Source organism: Schistocerca americana, chromosome 8 (assembly GCF_021461395.2).
Source record: "Schistocerca americana isolate TAMUIC-IGC-003095 chromosome 8, iqSchAmer2.1, whole genome shotgun sequence".
NCBI classification, from domain to species: domain Eukaryota; kingdom Metazoa; phylum Arthropoda; class Insecta; order Orthoptera; family Acrididae; genus Schistocerca; species Schistocerca americana.
The window spans coordinates 158077302-158097308 of record NC_060126.1 but is presented as its reverse complement, the minus strand read 5'-3'; the positions used below and the strand labels follow the sequence as shown (position 1 = coordinate 158097308).

General features: G+C 40.3%; 1 protein-coding gene across 1 annotated transcript in view; it reads left to right on the top strand.

Annotated features, from left to right (window-relative positions):
• The first annotated feature begins 253 nt into the window (after positions 1-253).
• LOC124544941 (WASH complex subunit 2) overlaps positions 254-20007 on the top strand; it is a 154707-nt gene continuing 134953 nt past the window's right edge. The window contains exons 1-4 of the mRNA XM_047123688.1: positions 254-453; positions 3784-3929; positions 9752-9977; positions 15557-15721. Coding sequence (XP_046979644.1) covers positions 289-453; positions 3784-3929; positions 9752-9977; positions 15557-15721 — 702 coding nt within the window. The 5' untranslated portion in view covers positions 254-288. The remainder of the gene's footprint in view (positions 454-3783; positions 3930-9751; positions 9978-15556; positions 15722-20007) is intronic.

Genomic DNA, 20007 nt, shown 5'->3' with positions numbered 1-20007 from the left:
GCATTTTATAAGTTTTTATGACGTATGGGCTACATATCCAGCTACTGTTGCTTCTATTTTCCATTTTATATAGCTTTGTGACAGATAGGTTGCATATATATCTACTTTTACACAATCTGATGACAACTGAGAAGGGTGAAATGCATCATTGATGTTAAACAGTTTTGCAACCAAGACTGTTTTATTCTGGATTGTTTTAAGTATTTTCTCTATCTCAGTATCACCTGCTATAAATACAATATTATGGTCTTGCAGAACCTGGTAGCCAAAACGCACACCACTCAGAAAATGCTGGATGAACTTGTTGAAGACTTAAATACGACATCATCTGCTGTTAACAATGTAACAAATTCCTTCCTTTCACTGGCAAACACGCAGTTTGTTGAGAACAGAGTAGATGATGATGATGAAGAGACAAAAGTTACAGCTGACTCAACAGTTCCCTTGCAGAAGGTGAGTATTATTTTTCTTTAATTTTGGTATTGTTAACTTAAATGTGATTTGTTCTTATGTATGTAACAAAACCTTTGTAATAAGGGCTTGCAAGCTTTAAAGATACCTACACAGTGAAGCAACTGGACTGTTAAGGAGCTTTAAACTCTAGGGCTCCAAACTTAAGATCCATTTTCAACATTATCTGAGAGAGAGGGCTAGTGTACACTTACTAAGATAGGAACAACTGGAACAGTGCTGACACAGACGTAAATGGGAGAGGAGGGGGCAAAAAAGTGGTATTCTACCATGAAGTTTTAGCAATTTATAAGAATTTTCAGGAGAAGGAGGCAGATAGGAAGAGGCAAAGGGAATGTAAAGTTGTAGGCGACAGAAGAATTTAAGTTGAGAAGTAAAGAAAGTGGAAGCTCAGTAAATTTTATCAACAGTTCTAGCAATTATTTTTGTGAACGTTTAAATGTGGTGCTGTGTTTTGTTCTTGTGAGTGTGTTCTTGACATAGTCACTATAGCTAGAATATTATTTCTTTGGTGGATTCAAATTAAAGAAACATAAGCTGATACTGTGACTGTAGACAGTGGCAACTGATCTCTCTTTACAGTTGCCCCGTTACTCCCTTGCTACACTATACTATGGGCTCCTTTGTTCCTTCTGCCATTCCATTTATCAGACACAGTGGTGCAAAATTAATGTTCAGTGATACGTATCAATGCCATTATGGCATTTTCTGATGTGTTATACTGACCTATGTAGTCTTCATCTTGATCTTTTATTATTTATTTCATTTTCATTGTGTGATAATTAATGTCCTATTCCAGTCTGTTCTCCGATCTATATGCTGATTTTAGCCTTGTCTCTTGTAGAAATTCCTGTAATGTATCTCTCTCTGTTGTTAGCTGAGTAGCTCAAGGTTTTCACAATGAAAATGAATTTTTCAGTGCTGTAAGTCAAAACTGGTAGTGCACACTGGTTGTACGCTTTTGTTTCAGACATTTTAAAAGTTTAATGTGAGTTTCTCCTGGCACATAAAATGTTGAAATAACTTATGGGAATGCAGCCGGGTGGCATATTTGGCAACCGTTGATATTATGACAGGTGCACACCCTGTCATTTTCAAGGCATAAATGCTGCACTTGTGCCTTTAAAATGACAGGACATGCACCTGTTGTCATATCAGTGGTTGTCAGAGGTGTCGCCTTGCTGCATTCCTGTAAGTTATTTGAACATTTGAAATTTGGTTCTGAAATAATTTAGCAAAAGATCTGAACTCTTTTTAACATCTGTTTATTTCTATTGCTGTGTATAAAGTTGTCTTCGTCCACTGCCAAAGAAGTTTAACTCATTGTAGTGGTGGGAGATACACAGGACATACCAGAGTGTCACTGACAAACTTCCAGAGGCTGTTAAGTGATACCTTCTGAGTAGTTTGGTATAAGGGACACACAGTCTCCAGCAGCTTGTTATGGAGTTAATGCTTGCTTGATCTTTTTTTTTTCCTGCAATTTGCACTGCCTCCGCATTGCACTGAAAATAGTGCACAAATGTGCAAATATCGTCAGTACATGGTGTCTATCTTGTTTGATGACAAACTTTTTCCATTCACTCACTATGCTTCATACTGACAACAGTAATGCTCATTATACTGTTCATTCTCAAGTTTGCATTCAGTATGGTTTGGTTTGTCGCAGGTTTGTTTTTCTGGCAGTGTTGATTATATGTTAACAATGATAGACAGCAGTATGGATAGAATTACTGATGAAGGGCTAGCTAGCTTCACTGAACGCAATGGAAGAGTGGCATGGTGATGCTAAACTGAGCTATTCCTGGAACAGTGGCAACCACATCACAGTACTTTTGCATCTGAGGGTTGTTGCGTTCCTCTTTGTTTTTTGTTGTAAGCTTTGGCAATTTCATATTACCTGCTTCTTCATTTTCAAAGAAACAGACAACTGAGGTAACAAATCTATTGAATCATTATTACTCTGTACTGGATACCATGAATCCCTTATAACAAAAGTTCTCACAAGTTTCTCCTGAACAATCTCTGAATGTTTGTTGTGGATTTCTGGTTCAACTTATATTGCTTCAGGCACATTTTCTCAGCATTTGGCCAATATTTTCAATTTCATTTTTGCAATATGTAGCTCGAGCCAACCCAAACAAATACTGCTCATCACATCTTTCATGCGACATCCAGTGTCAATGAAAAGCATCGACCCCTTTCTACCCCTCTGTTCCAAACAGAATGTTTTTTAAACTGAAAATTTATGTTCTGCTTCAGTAGAGTGGTCCCAAATTAGTTTAGTGTGTATTCATTTTATTAATATGTATTAACAGGGGTAGTAAAATACAAATAATAAGCAGTACTCCAGAAGCAGCTCAGTAGTGCTGCTGCATGGTGGCAGCAGTGAGCATGGACCAGGGCGGTGCAGTCACTGCTGGATTACTAGTTATTTTTCTTGTCTTCCTGCTCGTGTTAACCCATATCTATAAAAGTAATAGGTACTAGACTAATTTGGGATCACTCTATCAAATGGACACATCACATTTTGCTTTAAAAACAGTTTTGTTTACAACAGGAAACAGATTGACAGTTTCCTTTGAAACTGGGTGAAAGATGTTTTGAGCAATCTGTCTCTGGGCTGACTCCAGCTGCACAGTACAAAAACAAGTTCTTCCATTCATTGTTGAAGATTATTCCCACTATAAGATAAACACTGCAAATAAATCATCATAGGAACATTGGTTAAATGATTGCCTTGTTTCCAGATGGTGTTAGTACAGATTTTGTTCATACTGAGTCGAAAGCTTTGTCAGAATCATAAAGCATGATATCCTCATCAAGTTGATTGGGCAGCACACTGGCTTATGATGTAAGGGCATGAATTGAACGAAAAATTAATTCACAAATCAGATTATCGACTGGTTGTCTGGTGTACTGGCCAGTCTTTGCCTGGTTTTAAGTTGCTTTACCACACATGATAATATGCGAATACCATTTGATTCCCCATCTCCTCCACTTCTGAAACAAAACAGCCATGTAGGTAAATTGTAAATACATGCAGAACAAAGTTTGTGATTGACAGACCAATGGCGGAAGGCTTTCTTCCCATAAAGTAAGTGAAAATCATGATGAGCAGGGTATCTGCCGACAGAAATAAAATTAAAATAATTGTTGAATCATGGTTTTGCAATTGCACATCATTTGTGTAATACCACAGGCTGGAAAATTTTTAAGAAGGTGGATGTACATCATTAAGCACATGAAGGTGATTTGAATACGTCTTCAATCTTTGTCATTTAACATTTTCCTCTTTTTTCTGCTGTACAGACTCCATCTAAAGCTGAAGTTGAAGCTGAAACAGTTGATATGGTGCGTGAGGCACTTACTATTGGTATGAGCATCATGGATACTATGTTTGAGACCATTGAGGTTCCAGCAGTGAGCGACAGTGAAGAAGATGAGAGTTCAGCAAGGTGAACTACTTTCTTAAATGTGCAATACTTCATTAAAGCCAACAGAAACCATGAAAGCATTATTCTTAAAATTGTTTAATAGTAATCGTATATACAGTTATCAAATAATTGCTACAAAAATCAGACTAGTCTTGTAGATTTATTACTTTTATGTTATCATATTGTTTTAAATGTGTAATTGCAGAGCAGCAACTTGTGTTAATCAGAAAAACAGCCAAAGTTGTAAATTTCACTTTTCTTTACTTGATGACTAGTTTTGGGTCAGGATCCTTTTTCAAATCATCCTGCAGGGCAGAAAACCAAAATTGCAATGAAGTAAAACACAGCTATTGCCAAATTATTAAATGCATGTCAGTAATACGAAAATATTGTTTCCAGATATACGTATCAGTCCCAATATGTAGTAACACGGTTCACGTTTTCCGTCGCACTTCACATAGCGTAGACTGGGAACCGTCTCCTAGGCATGCCCGATGTGAACTGACTGGGCACGGCCCGTGCTGCCTGAGTTGTTGTTGTTCCGCTGGCAGAGGTCGCGGCCAAATTCTTGCGTGCCCTCTAGTTTACGGGACTCTACTTGCGACAACTACCCGTCTGTGACGCACCGTGCCGATGTGCGCCTCCCATGGTCTTTCTGGTGGCTACTGCACTCCTCCTCCTTCGGGGGGGGGGGGGGAGGGGGTGAAGCCACTGTGATCCACTGCGTCGGAAGGTGAAGCGTTGTGCAGGAGTGATGACCTCCACATCCATCGGAAGGCTGGAGTCGAGAGGATCTGCCAACTCTCGAGCCGGAACCTTCGAATACGGCTGGAAGTGACTCACACAAAGAGGCCCCCGTCGTCCCACCACCGGAGCCTGGGACAGAACGGGAGACAAGCCGTCAAACTCCGGATCCTGATCCACCTCGGGAGGGGGCAAGACCCAGTGGCGGGGACGATGGGGAAGGGACGACCACAGGTGAACCAGCCTCCTGAGAAGCCGGGCCTGCGAGGGGGCCCGGCTCTCGCTGGGGCATCTCTAATGATGGCGATGCCAGTGCTGGAGGCACTGGAGGCTGCCAAGGCTGAGAACCATCGCAGTGGAGCAGAGTCACAGGGGGGAGGGGCGGTAGCATCCCCTGAGAAACCAACACAGGTGCCAGCAATGGGGAAGCCGGTGCCCGAGGGGTCGGAGGGTGGGTGCCCAAACATGGACGTAGCTAATTTTGGTGACAATGTACCTCCCGGTCCCCCGCCTGCAAGGTATAGAGCCGGTGGCCATTTAGGCGCAGGACCACCGCCGGTATCCAACGTGGATTGCGACCAAACCCACGTGCCCAGACCGACATACCTGGTGGAAAGCCGGGTACTCTGTGTTGCGAAGACTGGCGAGGACCAGGCCGGAGGAGGTGCAGCAGAGTCCTAGGTTGGCGTCCGTGCAGGAGCTCTGCGGGGCTGCGTTCTCCCATTGGTGTGGTCCGGTATGCCATCAGGAAAAACGTCAATGCCTCCTCCGCAGGGAATTCATGCACATACTTTTTCATCTGTCTCTTAAATGTGCGCACCATGCGCTCGGCTTCCCCATTCGATTGTGGATGAAAGAGGGGAGAGCAAACGTTCCGAATACTGAAGCGCCTACAAAAATCCTGGAAGGTCTGCGAAATAAACTGAAGTCCATTGTCTGAGACCAGGGTGACTGGCAGACTTTCCACAGAAAGGATTTTTGCTAGTGCCTGGATTGCAACTTCTGAAGTGGTTGAGGAGCAGTGAACCACATATGGAAATCGGGAATAAGCATCAATGACAATGAGCCAAAAGCCATTGAGAAACGGGCCCCCAAAATCGATGTGAACACGTTCCCATGCCTGGGTTGCAGGCGGCCATGAAGAGAACGCTGACCTTTGAGATGCCTGTTGGCTCGCACACTGGGAACAGGCAGCCACCAAGTGCTCAATTTCTCTGTCAATACCAGGCCAGTACACATGTCTGTGAGCCAAGGTTTTAGTACGGGAAACACCCCAGTGCCCCTCATGTAATAACGTGAGGACTTCCCTTCGCAAACTTGCAGGAACAACCACGCGAGGAGCTGTATCATCGGTAGCCAGAAGGAGAACTGCTTCCAAGACGGAGAGGCGGTCTCGTAGAACAGAATAATTACGAAGAGGGTCCGAGGCCTGGCCTGGAGGTCGGGATGACCACCCCTGCTGAATGAGGCGAAACACTTGTCAGAGAACCGGGTCAGCTGCCATTTCCCTGGCAACTCTAGAACTAATGATCGGGAAGCCATCAACCACTTGGCGCGACGCCACATCCAAATGAAAACACATAATCTCCTCTTGATTGAACTTAGGATCTGGGCCCACCGGAAGACGGGGAAGAGCGTATGCGTTGGCATGCTGTCTGGTAGGGCAAAAATGAATGTCATAATGATACTTAGAGAGGAACAAGGCCCAGTGCTGTAGCCTGTGGGCCACCCTATCCGGAATCTGAGAGGCGGGGCCAAATAACGATATTAACGACTTATGGTCAGTGATTAACTGAAACTTCGTGCCATACAAGAAAGGGTGAAACTTGGTAACAGCGTAGACAATGGCCAAAGCCTCTTTTTCCAACTGGTAGTAATGGGCCTGCGCGGGACTAAGAGTGTTAGACGCAAACACCAGTGGCTGCTCGAAACCATCCACGTTGCGATGGGCCAGGACTGCCCCCACCCCATACTGCGAAGCATCTGTAGCCAGGACCAATGGCTTATGGGGGTTAAAAGTAGCCAAACAAGGCGCTGACGTGAGGAGGCCCTTCAACGAGGTGATCGCTCGCTTGCATGCAGGCAACCAATCAAAAGGGACACCCTTCCGCAGAAGGCAGCACAGGGGGCGGGCTATGGCGGAAGCCCTGGGAATGAACCGGTGGTAATAGGCAATCTTGCCTAAAAAAGCTTGTAACTCCTTCAGCGAAGCTGGCCGCGGAAGGTCGACGATACCTTGGACCAAACTTCCTATCGACTGGACGCCGTGCCGAGAGATGGTGAAGCCCACATACTCAATGAATGGTTGGAAGAAGTTTGACTTACAGAGGTTGCAATGCAAGCCCACTGACCTGAATTTGAGAAAGAGGGTGCGAAGGTTGTGCAAGTGTTCCTTCATGCTGCGGCCTGTGACAATTATGTCGTCCAGGTAATTAATACAATGAGTGATTCCAGAATGAGATTTTCACTCTGCAGCAGAGTGTGCGCTGATATGAAACTTCCTGGCAGATTAAAACTGTGTGCCCGACCGAGACTCGAACTCGGGACCTTTGCCTTTCGCGGGCAAATGCTCTACCACCTGAGCTACCGAAGCACGACTCACGCCCGGTACTCACAGCTTTACTTCTGCCAGTATCTCGTCTCCTCGTTTCAATGAGGGATTGTCGATATGACGTGCTCAAGATAACACTGTAATATCGCCGGGGCAGTGGATATTCCGAAGGCCAACCGCTGATATTGGTAAAGGCCAAAGCGGGGTGTTGACGACCGCCAGCCGTTTGGAGTCCTCATCAAGTGGTATCTGATGATAAGCCTCCAGAAGATCGATTTTCAAAAAATATTGGCCTCCCGCCATGGTGGAGAACAATTCATCAGCACAAGGCAAAGGATAGGTGTCCACCACCAATTGGATATTAATGGTGGCCTTGAAATCGCCACAAAGACGCAACTTTCCTGAGGGTTTCCTGACAATAATGAGGGGCGAAGCCCACTCACTAGAAGAAATGGGAAGAACGACCCCGAGGGTCTGCTTGTGTCTGTGTATGTGTGGATGGATTCGTGTGTGTGTGTGTGTGTGTGTGTGTGTGTGTGTGTGTGTGTGTGTGTGTGCGAGTGTATACCTGTCCTTTTTTCCCCCTAAGGTAAGTCTTTCCACTCCCGGGATTGGAATGACTCCCTACCCTCTCCCTTAAAACCAACATCCTTTCGTCTTTTCCTCTCCTTCCCTCTTTCCTGATGAAGCAACTGTTGGTTGTGAAAGCTTGAATTGTATGTGTATGTTTGTGTCTGTTTGTATGTCTATCAACATGCCAGCGCTTTCGTTTGGTAAGTTACATCATCTTTGTTTTTGGATATATTTTTCCCACGTGGAATGTTTCCGTCACATATATTGTTTTTACATCCAATTTTCCATGGTTTGTAATTCATGTTTAATTCAGTAGTAAAGAGAATTATTTGAGGAATGCATGTAATGTCCTGGTCAGAATGTAGTATTGGAATTTGATGTGTCTTCAGCAGTCCTGCCAGTTGATCTGCTGGTGAAGTGACTCAGGATACAGATGAAAAATGTTTGTGTACAAAATGTGAACAGTGCTGGTCTGACTTATTCCAGAGCCACTCACATTTTCTCTATAGCTAATATATGGATTACAACAAGTAGCAACCAGACATCAGTTTTAGTCATTCTACACTTTAAGTGTAGTACGTTTTCATTTGCATAGCATTCTAGTGCTTATCCAATAACAACTTTTTGAACTGTCATTCTTGTTGGATGCTGTGTGAAGATACCTTGGTAGATACAACTTTACTATTGTCCATGCATTCCTTCTTCATTTGCCATAAAGAAGTAGATAATTTAATTTCTCTCACTCTATGAAAGACCTCTTTTAAGAAGTAACGAGCACTTTATGCATGTGTACTATACTACAGAACTGGAGGATACACAACCTCTTTGCACCTTCATACTAGTATTGCAATGGTGCAACTTGCTGTTTTCTTCTTACCAGATGCAGCATGTTTCATTATTTGGGTAAAAATTACAAACTTCCGCAGAAGTCAGCAGGCAGTTCTGTACTCTGAACATATAAATGAGTCCTAAGTTCTAAATATTGTACTTCCTCTGGAACTACTTACCAGAATTTAGAGAGTGTAATGTAGTTAAAATGGTCTTGTTGAGGTCTGTGATACTAGTAACAGAAATACTATACTTATATTTGAAAATCAAAATTGGTAAGAGTATGTCTAGTTAATGTATCTATGAAAAGAGAGAAATTGTTGTTTATTGAGGATGTCCTTACAATTCATCTACATGAAAATGGAATTGTGATATCGCAAAGTATTCTATAAATATATGAAGTGAATAACTTGGCTTGTATTATCTCAAGTCATGTTGACTCTTCTTTGGTTAAATATCATTTTGCAAAAGTTTAATGTATGTACTATGCTTACTGCTTGCATGGCCGTATACTACTGATTGTTCTATCTGAGTAATATTCATGGACTCTTAATCTTTCTCTTCTTTGCAATGTATACACTGTGTTGATTGTAAACGACAGTTGAAAAATTTTTGCTGGACTATATACTTAATTCAGAGTAGAACATTCAGATTTCAGCAACCACCCCATGGTTGTGGAAAGGCTAATCTCATGTTGTATCCATTCTTGTGGAAATGGTAGTATTACAGCATAATTTGAAAGTGTCTGTGCTGCATGGGAGAAGACTCCAGCAAGATGAAGCTTGGTCTACGAGGCGTGCACATGTAGTGCACTTGAGCTGCACATCATCACTAGAAGAATTGTCTCCAGATTTGAATACCAGTTCAGCACACAGTTTTAATGTGTCACATGTAATCATCACTACTCTACAAAAAATGGATTATTTCAGTTTTGATATACAGTTTTTTTTTTACATTTTTGTGTATACTAGAAACCAATTGCAGTGTATAAGCTTTCATAACCCAAAGTAGGTGATACATTTCTCCAGGTTTCAGATTTAAAACTTTCATTTAGAACATGGAAGCAATGTAAAATAGTAGAGAATAGTATGGTAGTTTGGTCTTCTAGTGATAGAAGAAAAAATTTTGAAATGTAACTGTTCCACAGCATGGGGCGTATTATACTGCGGCCGGTGAATCCTTATGCAAACCGCCCATTGCCATTTCTCATCGGTTCACGTGAATTTTACGAAGATGATCGAGTGGGGCTGGCTGATGTGTTCAGTGATGAAGAAGAAAGTGGTGTTCCTGGTGCTACTGAAATACCATCTAGTGAGAGTGCCAGTGATGTTGAGGCTGATTACGCCATATCTGACAGGATGAAACGACGAAGGGTATGTAAATGAATGTTACTGTCAATTATGAACAAATTAAGTTAACATATTTTACCTTGCTGCATGTGTTATTGTGAGCTTATAAATACTTGCCTTCAGATATCAATATATCCGTATTAACATATGTAGGTGGTAAGGTGAAAGAGACAGGTAAAAAGGTGATCTTTCGGCATCTTACCTTTTTGATATTTCATTTTCTCGCTTTGTTAAGTTCTTCCCACTTCTGTTGGCCATTTCTTTTTATATTGTGTTTTATGTGTACTCTTTGATATACAAGTTTAGTTTTCATTTTTGACCTACCACACACTAGCAGCTCTTTAATATTGTGTGATGCTTATTCCAAAACGAAGGGCCATTTTAAATGTTGACAGTTCAATATAAAGTTGCATGAATGCAATGATGTTGATTGCTTGTGAAGTCACAGAAGTAATTGATTTCATACAGTAGGTGTATGACTGTTGGCGAAAGCAAATGGAAAAAGGCTTCAAAAATCTTTGTGTGCTGTGATTCAGTTTTTGTGTTTGAAAGGATCTAAAGGTGCTCAAATTCATCAAGAGCTGTGCCTAGTTCATGGGCCTACACTCATGAGTAAAAGAACACTCCTGTCAACTGGTTTAGTTTTCAGGCTAAGAATTATGCAGAGGGGTAGAGGCAGCTAGCACAACATTATGAAAAGTGCTTAGACTGAACAGTGATTAGGTTTGTGAATTAGATTTGTAGGAAACTAAAACTGACAAAAATTTTTGTAATGAAGATTTTTTTTTTATGAGGAACCCTTACCTTTCAAATAAACTTTTTAATCATTTGTTAGTTCTGTCTTATATAACTATTCAAAAAAGCAGATAAAAACTCGTTTGATACCTTCCTGAGAGCAGCTTCCATTCCGTCCAAATTAACAATGTAATTATAGACCAGATGCGACTCGAATTCAAAGAAATAATAATGACAGCAATTGAAAGATTTATAACAAATAAATTAACAAATGATGGAGCTGATCCACCTTGGCACACAAAATGGGTAAGAACACTGTTGCAGAAACAACAAAAAAGCATGCCAGTTTTAAACAAATTCAAAATCCCTAAGATTGGCGATCCTTACACAAGCTCGAAACTTAGCACTCACGTCAATATGAGATGCTTATAATAGTTTCCACAATGAAACTTTGTCTTGAAACATGGCAGAAAATCCAGAGAGACTCTGGTCATATGTAAAGTACGTTATCAGAAAGACACATTAAATGACTTCTCTGTGCAATAGCAGTGGAAACACTATCAATGACAGTATTGCAAAAGCAAAGCTATTAAACCCAGCATTTCGAAGTTCCTTCACCAAACAAGATGAAGTAAATATTCCAGAATTTGAATCAAGAACAGCTCTCAACTTGAGCAGCTTAGAAGTAGATAACCTCAGAGTAGTGAAGCAACTTAAATCACTCAATAAAAGCGAGTCTTCCAGTCCAGACTGTATTCCGGTTATGTTCCTTTCAGAGTATGCTATTGCAATAGCTCCATACTTCTCAATCATATACAACCACCCACTCGACGAAAGATCTGTGTCCAAAGACTGGAAATTTGCACAGGGCACATCAATATTCGAAATAGACAATAGGAGTAATCCACTAAATTACAGTTCCATATCATTAATTGTGTTCAAACATTATGAATTACATTGAAGAGAATGGTCTATTGATACACAAACCAGCATGCATTTAGAAAACCTCACTCTTATGAAATACAACTAGCTCTCCACTCACATAAAATGTTGAATACTATTGGCAAGAGATTTCAAATTTATTCTGTATTTCACGTGGGAAAAATTATATATAAAAACAAAGATGAGGTGACTTACCGAACAAAAGCGCTGGCAGGTCGATAGACACACAAACAAACACAAACATACACACAAAATTCAAGCTTTCGCAACAAACTGTTGCCTCATCAGGAAAGAGGGAAGGAGAGGGGAAGACGAAAGGAAGTGGGTTTTAAGGGAGAGGGTAAGGAGTCATTCCAATCCCGGGAGCGGAAAGACTTACCTTAGGGGGAAAAAAGGACAGGTATACACTCGCACACACGCACATATCCATCCACACATACAGACACAAGCAGACATATTTAAATACAAAGAGTTTGGGCAGAGATGTCAGTCGAGGCAGAAGTGTAGAGGCAAAGAAGTTGTTGAAAGACAGGTGAGGTATGAGTGGCGGCAACATGAAATTAGCGGAGATTGAGGCCTGGCGGATGACGAGAAGAGAGGATATACTGAAGGGCAAGTTCTCATCTCCGGAGTTCGGATAGGTTGGTGTTGGTGGGAAGTATCCAGATAACATGGACACAGGCAGACAGTGTTTGTTGGTAATGAGGATCACCCTGTGGCTAAACATGCCTTGGTGCACAGCCAGCACATCTTGGCACAGTGTTACACCGTCCGGGTTATCTGGATACTTCCCACCAACACCAACCTATCCGAACTCCGGAGATGGGAACTTGCCCTTCAGTATATCCTCTCTTCTCGTCATCCGCCAGGCCTCAATCTCCGCTAATTTCATGTTGCCGCCACTCATACCTCACCTGTCTTTCAACAACTTCTTTGCCTCTACACTTCTGCCTCGACTGACATCTCTGCCCAAACTCTTTGTATTTAAATATGTCTGCTTGTGTCTGTATGTGTGGATGGATATGTGCGTGTGTGCGAGTGTATACCTGTCCTTTTTTCCCCCTAAGGTAAGTCTTTCCGCTCCCGGGATTGGAATGACTCCTTACCCTCTCCCTTAAAACCCACTTCCTTTCGTCTTCCCCTCTCCTTCCCTCTTTCCTGATGAGGCAACAGTTTGTTGCGAAAGCTTGAATTTTGTGTGTATGTTTGTGTTTGTTTGTGTGTCTATCGACCTGCCAGCGCTTTTGTTCGGTAAGTCACCTCATCTTTGTTTTTATATATAATTTTTCCCACGTGGAATGTTTCCTTCCATTACATTGATATCATTATTCTGTATTTCTATATTTCTAGACTGCTTTTGACACTGTACCTCACAAGCATGCTTGTGGAATATCATCTCAGTTATGCGGCTGGATTTTTGATTTCCTGTCAGAGAGGTCACATTTTGTAGTAATTGATGCAATGTCATTGAGTACAACAGAAGTGATTTCTGGCTTTCCCCATGGTAGTGTAATAGACCCTCTGCTGTTCATTATTTACACAAACAATTTAGGAGACAATCTGAATAGTTGTTGTAGGTTGTTTGCAGTTGATGCTTTTGTTTATCATCGAGAAAAATCAGAAGGTCAAAACAAATAGCAAAATGATTTAGAAAAGATATCAGTCTTGGCAAAAATTGGCAATTGAACCTAAAAAATGAAAAGTGTGAGGTCATCCACATGAGTGCTGAAAGGAATCTGTTTAACTTTGGTTACTTGATAAATCAATCATATCTAAAGGTCATAAATGCAATTAATATCTAAGAATTACAATTATTAACAACTTAAATTGGAGAGAATACACAAAAATGTTGTGGGGAAGGCAATCAAAGACTCTGATTTATTGGCAGAACGCTTAGTAGATGCAACAGATCTATTGAAGAGACACTATGCTTGTCTGTCCTCTTTTGAGTACTGCCTCACGGTAGGATTAATGCAGTACATCGAGAATGTTCAAAGAAGAGTAGCAGGTTTTGTATTATTGAGAAACAGAGGGGAGAGTGTCATGGACATGATACAGGATTAGGGATGGACAGCTTTAAAATAAGGGTGTTTCTTGTTGCAGTGGGATCCTCTCATGAAATTTCAGTCACCAACCATTTCCTCTGAATGCAAAAATATTTTGTTGACATCGGCCTACAAAGGGAGAAATGATCATAATAATAAAATAAGGGAAATCAGAGTTTGAATGGAAAGATAGAGGTATTTGTTTTTTCTGCGTGCTGTTCGGGAGTGGGAGAATAGAGAATCATTGTGAAGGTTTTTTGCTGAACAATCTGCCAGGCACTTAAGTAGATGTAGCTTGCACTTTCAGTCTCTCCTAAGGTTTGGGTTGACTTTTCTTGCACTGGACATTTCTCCATAAGCTTTCCAATTTCCTTATGCAGGATTTTTTTTATGTATATAATTGTGGGCTTTCAATTAAAATATGTTACTATAACAGCTTTTGCTAATCCTCCTTCTCTTGTTGAATGCTGAATTAACTTTTAAGATATAGTAACCTTGGACATGAAATGTGAATGAAATAATCATCTTAAAAGCATAAAGCATGGTGAGTAGGCACTCCTCTAATGTTGAAGTGGGAGGAAATATGAATTTAAACATTGTTTACTTCTTGTAGATTTTGTTGTGGAGTTGTTTTCAGTGACTATTTTGGTTTGAATTTATTGCTGTCCCTCCTCCCACGTAACACAAATTTAAAAATTTGAATAGAGTTTCTAAAGAATTTTGAAGTATTTGCAAAATTTGACCTTACATAGTGCCAAACATGAAGCAGGCATCATTGTTTGTGTGATAAAAGTAGACTACTCTGTTAAATTTGAGAGTCTATAATTTGTAACACCAAAAATAAATTTAAAAAATAACTTGCAATGTGTGAATGATGTTCTGAATTAATTTCAAATTCTGTGGGTGCTGGTATTTTTTATTACTACTTCTACTTTAGTTGGGACAGACTGCAGAGAAACACCAAGTATCTTATGAATCACAGAAGATGCTGTATTTCTTCCCTTATGTTATATTTATCCAGAATTGTGGTAATCTTGCTTGGTATTTTGTGGATATTTCTAATATAGATATGTCCTGGAGGCAAGTGACATTTATGTTAGCTGGTTTTCTATTTTTGTACTTATCATGTTTCCCTTCTTTATTGTAATGAGTCTTCTTCTGCAATAGCTTAGATTTCATAATCTTTCTGCCCGTACTTATACCACCATCAGTACCTCCCCCTTCTATTCATGCCTGGTAATGCTGGTGTGCATCTGTATCTAAAATTATATTTGTTACTCTTTTCTCGAATAATTTATTGTTATGATCTGTTTTTTTTTTTTTTTTCCCTCCAGTTCGAATAGATAGAAATGATGCAGTATTACGAAGGTATAACTAGAAAAACGTAAAATATATGCCACATTTGGTAATTGTGATACAAACAATCCATTTCAATATCATACTATTAAAACAACATTACACTTAAAAAATTGACTTCATTGGCACTTTCATGCAAAGACCTTGGTTACGTCTGTTAAATTTAGAATGATGTAGATATTTGTCAATAAATATTTTTAAGTTCTGAAGAATTCTTTGAGTAAGGGTAAAATGACTTTGAGCTTCAGTGTATCAGTAAGGAAGAATATTGGCATGTAATTTAACATGTCTTCTCATGTGTGGCACTAAAGGGAAAAATTTGTCCTTAAGTCTTGTTCTACATCATGGTTAAAAATTGAAGCTACATGGATAAAATGGAAATGAATATATTTGAGTGAAAATGAAAGGAAAAGAAAGAATTCATGTTTCAGTAGCATCTTTGTTTGTGTCTACCATCTCTGTTGCAGACTCTGAATCTCTGAGATGACATAATTAACTTCTCTATCCTCATCCCTCTGATTCCAGATACCTAGTGTCAGTGGAAGTGAAAATTCTGAGCCTGAAAGTGAACAGCTGAACCCACATATGAGCCATCACCCAAAGCAGCAGCATGTGCCACCTCCACCATCAGACATGTTTGGAGAAGAGAATTCTCATAAAGTACCAGATGAGCAGCCTCCTGCAGGTGTGGTGAGTGGAATGATTAGTGTTAAATTCAAACTGATAATATTCATTTGAAAAGCAAGCCTCAGGCCTCTACTTATCATTTTATAATGTGGACTAAAGTCCCATGAGATTTAGGGACAGAGGTGGTAATAAGGGAAGACTTAGATGTCTGACAAATATCATAACCTTACAGTATAGCAACAGTGAGGAAACGGATTTAATTGAATTGTTTGAAAACACTATCACTTTAAAAAATGATGTATCTCATTGAATAAATGTAAAAGTGTTTGGTTTTTTGGTACTTTGTTTCCCTAAAAATTTAATGTAGTATGCCCTCTTTGCAGTTATATTTCTTGTTCCACTCTATTGCTATTGTAACTTGGAAAAATTTCAAAAGCTAAATGCCGTAGGTGGTGGGAATATTTATTTATTTGCTAACTTTGAAATGTAATTCTGTGTGATAGAAGCTGTGAAGTTTCCTCAGAGTTGGTGTCTGCTTACAGCCTTCATAGACAGACATAAGTTGTATAATAGCACTTTTATGTGCTTTGTACATGGCATGTTTACTATTACTTTGTGTTTAAGGTAGATGATTGAATCTTACTCGCTCAAATTTGTGTTCCTCCTCACCATAATCGGCACACCATTAAGTTAATGAAATTAATTGCAAGCTTTCGCAGCTGTCTGCAAAGATGTTTTCCTCTGTCGCTTTCCAGGCAACTATGTGCACTACTTTGAAATGGGACATGTTTGTACCTTATTTGAATGCCACTACTTTTTGATACCCACTGTTCAACTATTCTTCAGCTTTTTCAAATCCTTAGACTTTCAAGAGTGCTCCTTGCAGAACCAGATTAATTACAACAGTATGCAACTGTAAATATGCCCTTTACTTAGCATATGATCCTGTGTCCCTCATCTATAAACAACAAGAAAATGACCTGTATATTACCTTTGTGTAAGTGGTGTCTGTAATTATGTTGATCATGAAAGTCTCTGTAGGTAAATCTTTAACTGGGATTCCAGTTGTATTTAGTGTGAACCAGTTATTGCGGATGTTGTTCATTATATTCTGATTTGCGTTCACTGCAGCTGAATGAAACTATGAAACATTACTGTAAACCACATGATGGATCCATGTAGAATTGTTCCAAGTTCAGCTATAGGAACCCCATAGTCATGCCAAACCAGCATACTCACTGCTGCCCATGAAAAGCTATGTATATAACTCTAGCTGTTCATTTTGTATATTAATAACCTGGCTGACACACTAACCACAGACTTGTTGCAGGTGATGCAGTTATACATAATGAAGCACCAGATGAAAAAGATGTACAAATTTCTTGTCAGATATTGATAAGATTTCAGCTTGCTTTAAAAGTACAGAAATGTACACATCATAAGACACTCAAAAGTCATGTCCTGTGATTACAATATCAGTCACATTTGGAATTGGACGACACCTACAAATACCTGAGTGTAGCAGTTTGTATGGATATAAAATGTAATTATCACATAGGGTCAAATGTAGGTAAAATTGTAGGTGACAAACTTCAATTCACTAGCAGGGTACTGGAAAAATGCATTTGGTCAACAAAGGAGACTGCTTGCAAAACATGTGTACATCCCATTTTAGAACAGTATTCCAGTATTGCATAACCATGTCCGCCTCCATGGCTGAGCAATCAACATGGTTCAATGCTATTTGGAGGACCCAGGTTTGATGCCTAGTACTGCCAGAGATTTTTTCTTGGTGGCAAGACTGGAATGGGGTGCACTCAGCTTCATGATACCAGTTGAGAAGCTACTTGACTGAGTAGTAGTGAATCCAAGTCACAAAAACTGCTTGCAGTCAGGAGAGCGGTGTGCTGACTTCACCCTCCTCCATATCACATCCATTATGCTACTGGCAGAGGGTGACATGGTGGTTGGTCAGTGCTGATGGGCCTGCCATGGCCTGTGGATGGAGTTAATTTCAGAACCATATCTTATAGGACTAACAGGGGATACTAAATATATTGAATGAAGGGCAGCACAAATGTCGATATATTTATTTGACTCATGGAGGAGAGTCACAGAAATGCGGAAAAACCTGAATTTACAGACATCAGCTCACTGTGTATTGCTCCTGTAGAGACCACAGGAACAAGATTAGATTAATTACTGCCTGCACAGAGGCATTTTAACAGTCGTTCAATTTGTGCTCCATATGTGATTGGATGGGAAGAAACTGTTACATGGTAGAGTGCTAAACATCATCTGCCACGCACTTTACTGTGGGTTACAGAATATGTGTATAGATTCTCATTAGCTTAAAAATTAGTGCCAGTTGAAACTTGACACTATCCTCTGCTTAAGTTAAGTAACAGCTCCTGAGGTGCAGACCGCTACATCCTCTAGCACCTCTACAATGCCTGCATCCTATTGCAACTAGATTACAGGCCTGACAAGCTCTGAACAAGCTCAGGCCTGTAGTTTGGCTGTTCTGATTGACATTGCAGCTCTTGGACTGTGTGCACCATTGTGACAGGTATCTTTTGGATGAGCCCTGTGGGCAGCCTCCCGACATATGTCTCCCTTACAAATCAGATGCTACTGATTACTAATGAATTATACAGTACATGTTTGCAGCTAACCTGGACACCTGACTCACCGTATCCCTTTCTGCAGCGGGAAGTTTCACCTCACTCAAAGGTGACACCACGTTTGGTGACCTAAGAGCAGTTTGTCTGAACTGTCTTCGGCCAGACATCAACTTTCCACTATTTAATCTCTTGGCAGATCATTTTAGCAACCCCCTGCCACCGCCTCCCCCTCCAATGGTGCACACCTCAACCATATCCATGTGGACCTACTCTTTGGTTCAAATAAATAGTAGGTCCCTGTGCATTTCGGTATGTCTTCCTCTCAGTTCTTGATGAGTTTTCTGGTTCAAAAGTCATCTAGAGGGTCACGTCACCAAGCCTTCACATATTCCATGGGTCAAGAACAAAATGTCATACCATATGGATGCTCTGTTTTTACGACAGAATTATGAGCTATTCTTCAACCCCTTTGTTATATTTACAATGAAACTTGAGAGAATTTCCTAATCGGCAGTGTGTCTCCAAGTAATCTCTAGGCTGTAAATCAATGTTATTCTTAGAGCCCATTGGTTTTGACCATACACAATCATCTTCCCGACCTACATGGCACTAAGAGCTTCATTGTATTCCTCTGGATATTGTGTCTGATTGGGATTCTGGGGAACAAACTTGTTGATGTATTAGCATAGGAAGAAACCTTGGAGGTGGGCATACTGTGATCTGACCAGGAGTCAACATTACATCTTCAGCAGTTGTTTGGGGCCTGGAACAGAAGAGCACACAGTGGCCACTGTGGACAAGCTCTGAACAATAAATGGCTTCATGGCTGCAAGGTGAAATTCCCTTCGCTCTTCCTAAGGAAAATTTACTATACTTTTCTGGACCCATATTAGCTACACCTGGTGGGCTCATAGTAACATCCTCAGGTGAAAGAATGCACTCCGTTGTGATATTCCTGTGTCAGTAAGTTCTCAAGTACGCAGACATATTCCCTCAGAAGTTGCTTGGAATGGAGCTATTGTGCTAGTGCAGTCAAAAGGTTTGAATTTTTTACTTCTGCAGTGTTGTCAGTATAACTGTGTCGTTTTTTATTTGGGTGGTGAAACCCAGAGAAACAGATGAAGTTGTTGTGCCCATCTCTCAAATATTCAGAACGGAACAAGGCTAAATGTGTAGTAAAACCAGTTACAGGTGGTGGCCCAAATGTGGGTTCCCAATGCAGGTAGCAGAATTAGGTGACAATAAAGCCGCACTCGGCATGGAACGCATCTGTAACAGTCAAAGTGTTAGGAAAGTATGGCCTCATTGTCTCATTTTTTAGTTCCTTTTATCTGTTTTAATCAATAAACTCTGACTGTTACTTAACTACAGAGATAAATAGGGGATACAGAATGTCACTTTTGACAGTTTTATGAATTATACTAACTGTGAGTTCTAAGTAACTACAGCAGCTGGAAGAGATGTCATATGTTGTACAGAGAGTTGTGTGTATGTTTTCTACCTTCGTAAATATATTTATGTATTTTCACAACTTGTGTAACTGTTCTCTTAGAACAATTATGGTTGTAAATGTCATTAATCATAATACATCAAAATAATGTAACTTACTGATTTTCAATTTTGAAAGTTACATGTGTTTACTTAAGCGAAAGTGTAGATAAAAAAGTGGCAAAAATATCTTCATGAGGCTTTTTTTTCCTTCAAGGAATTTATTATTAGTTGAAG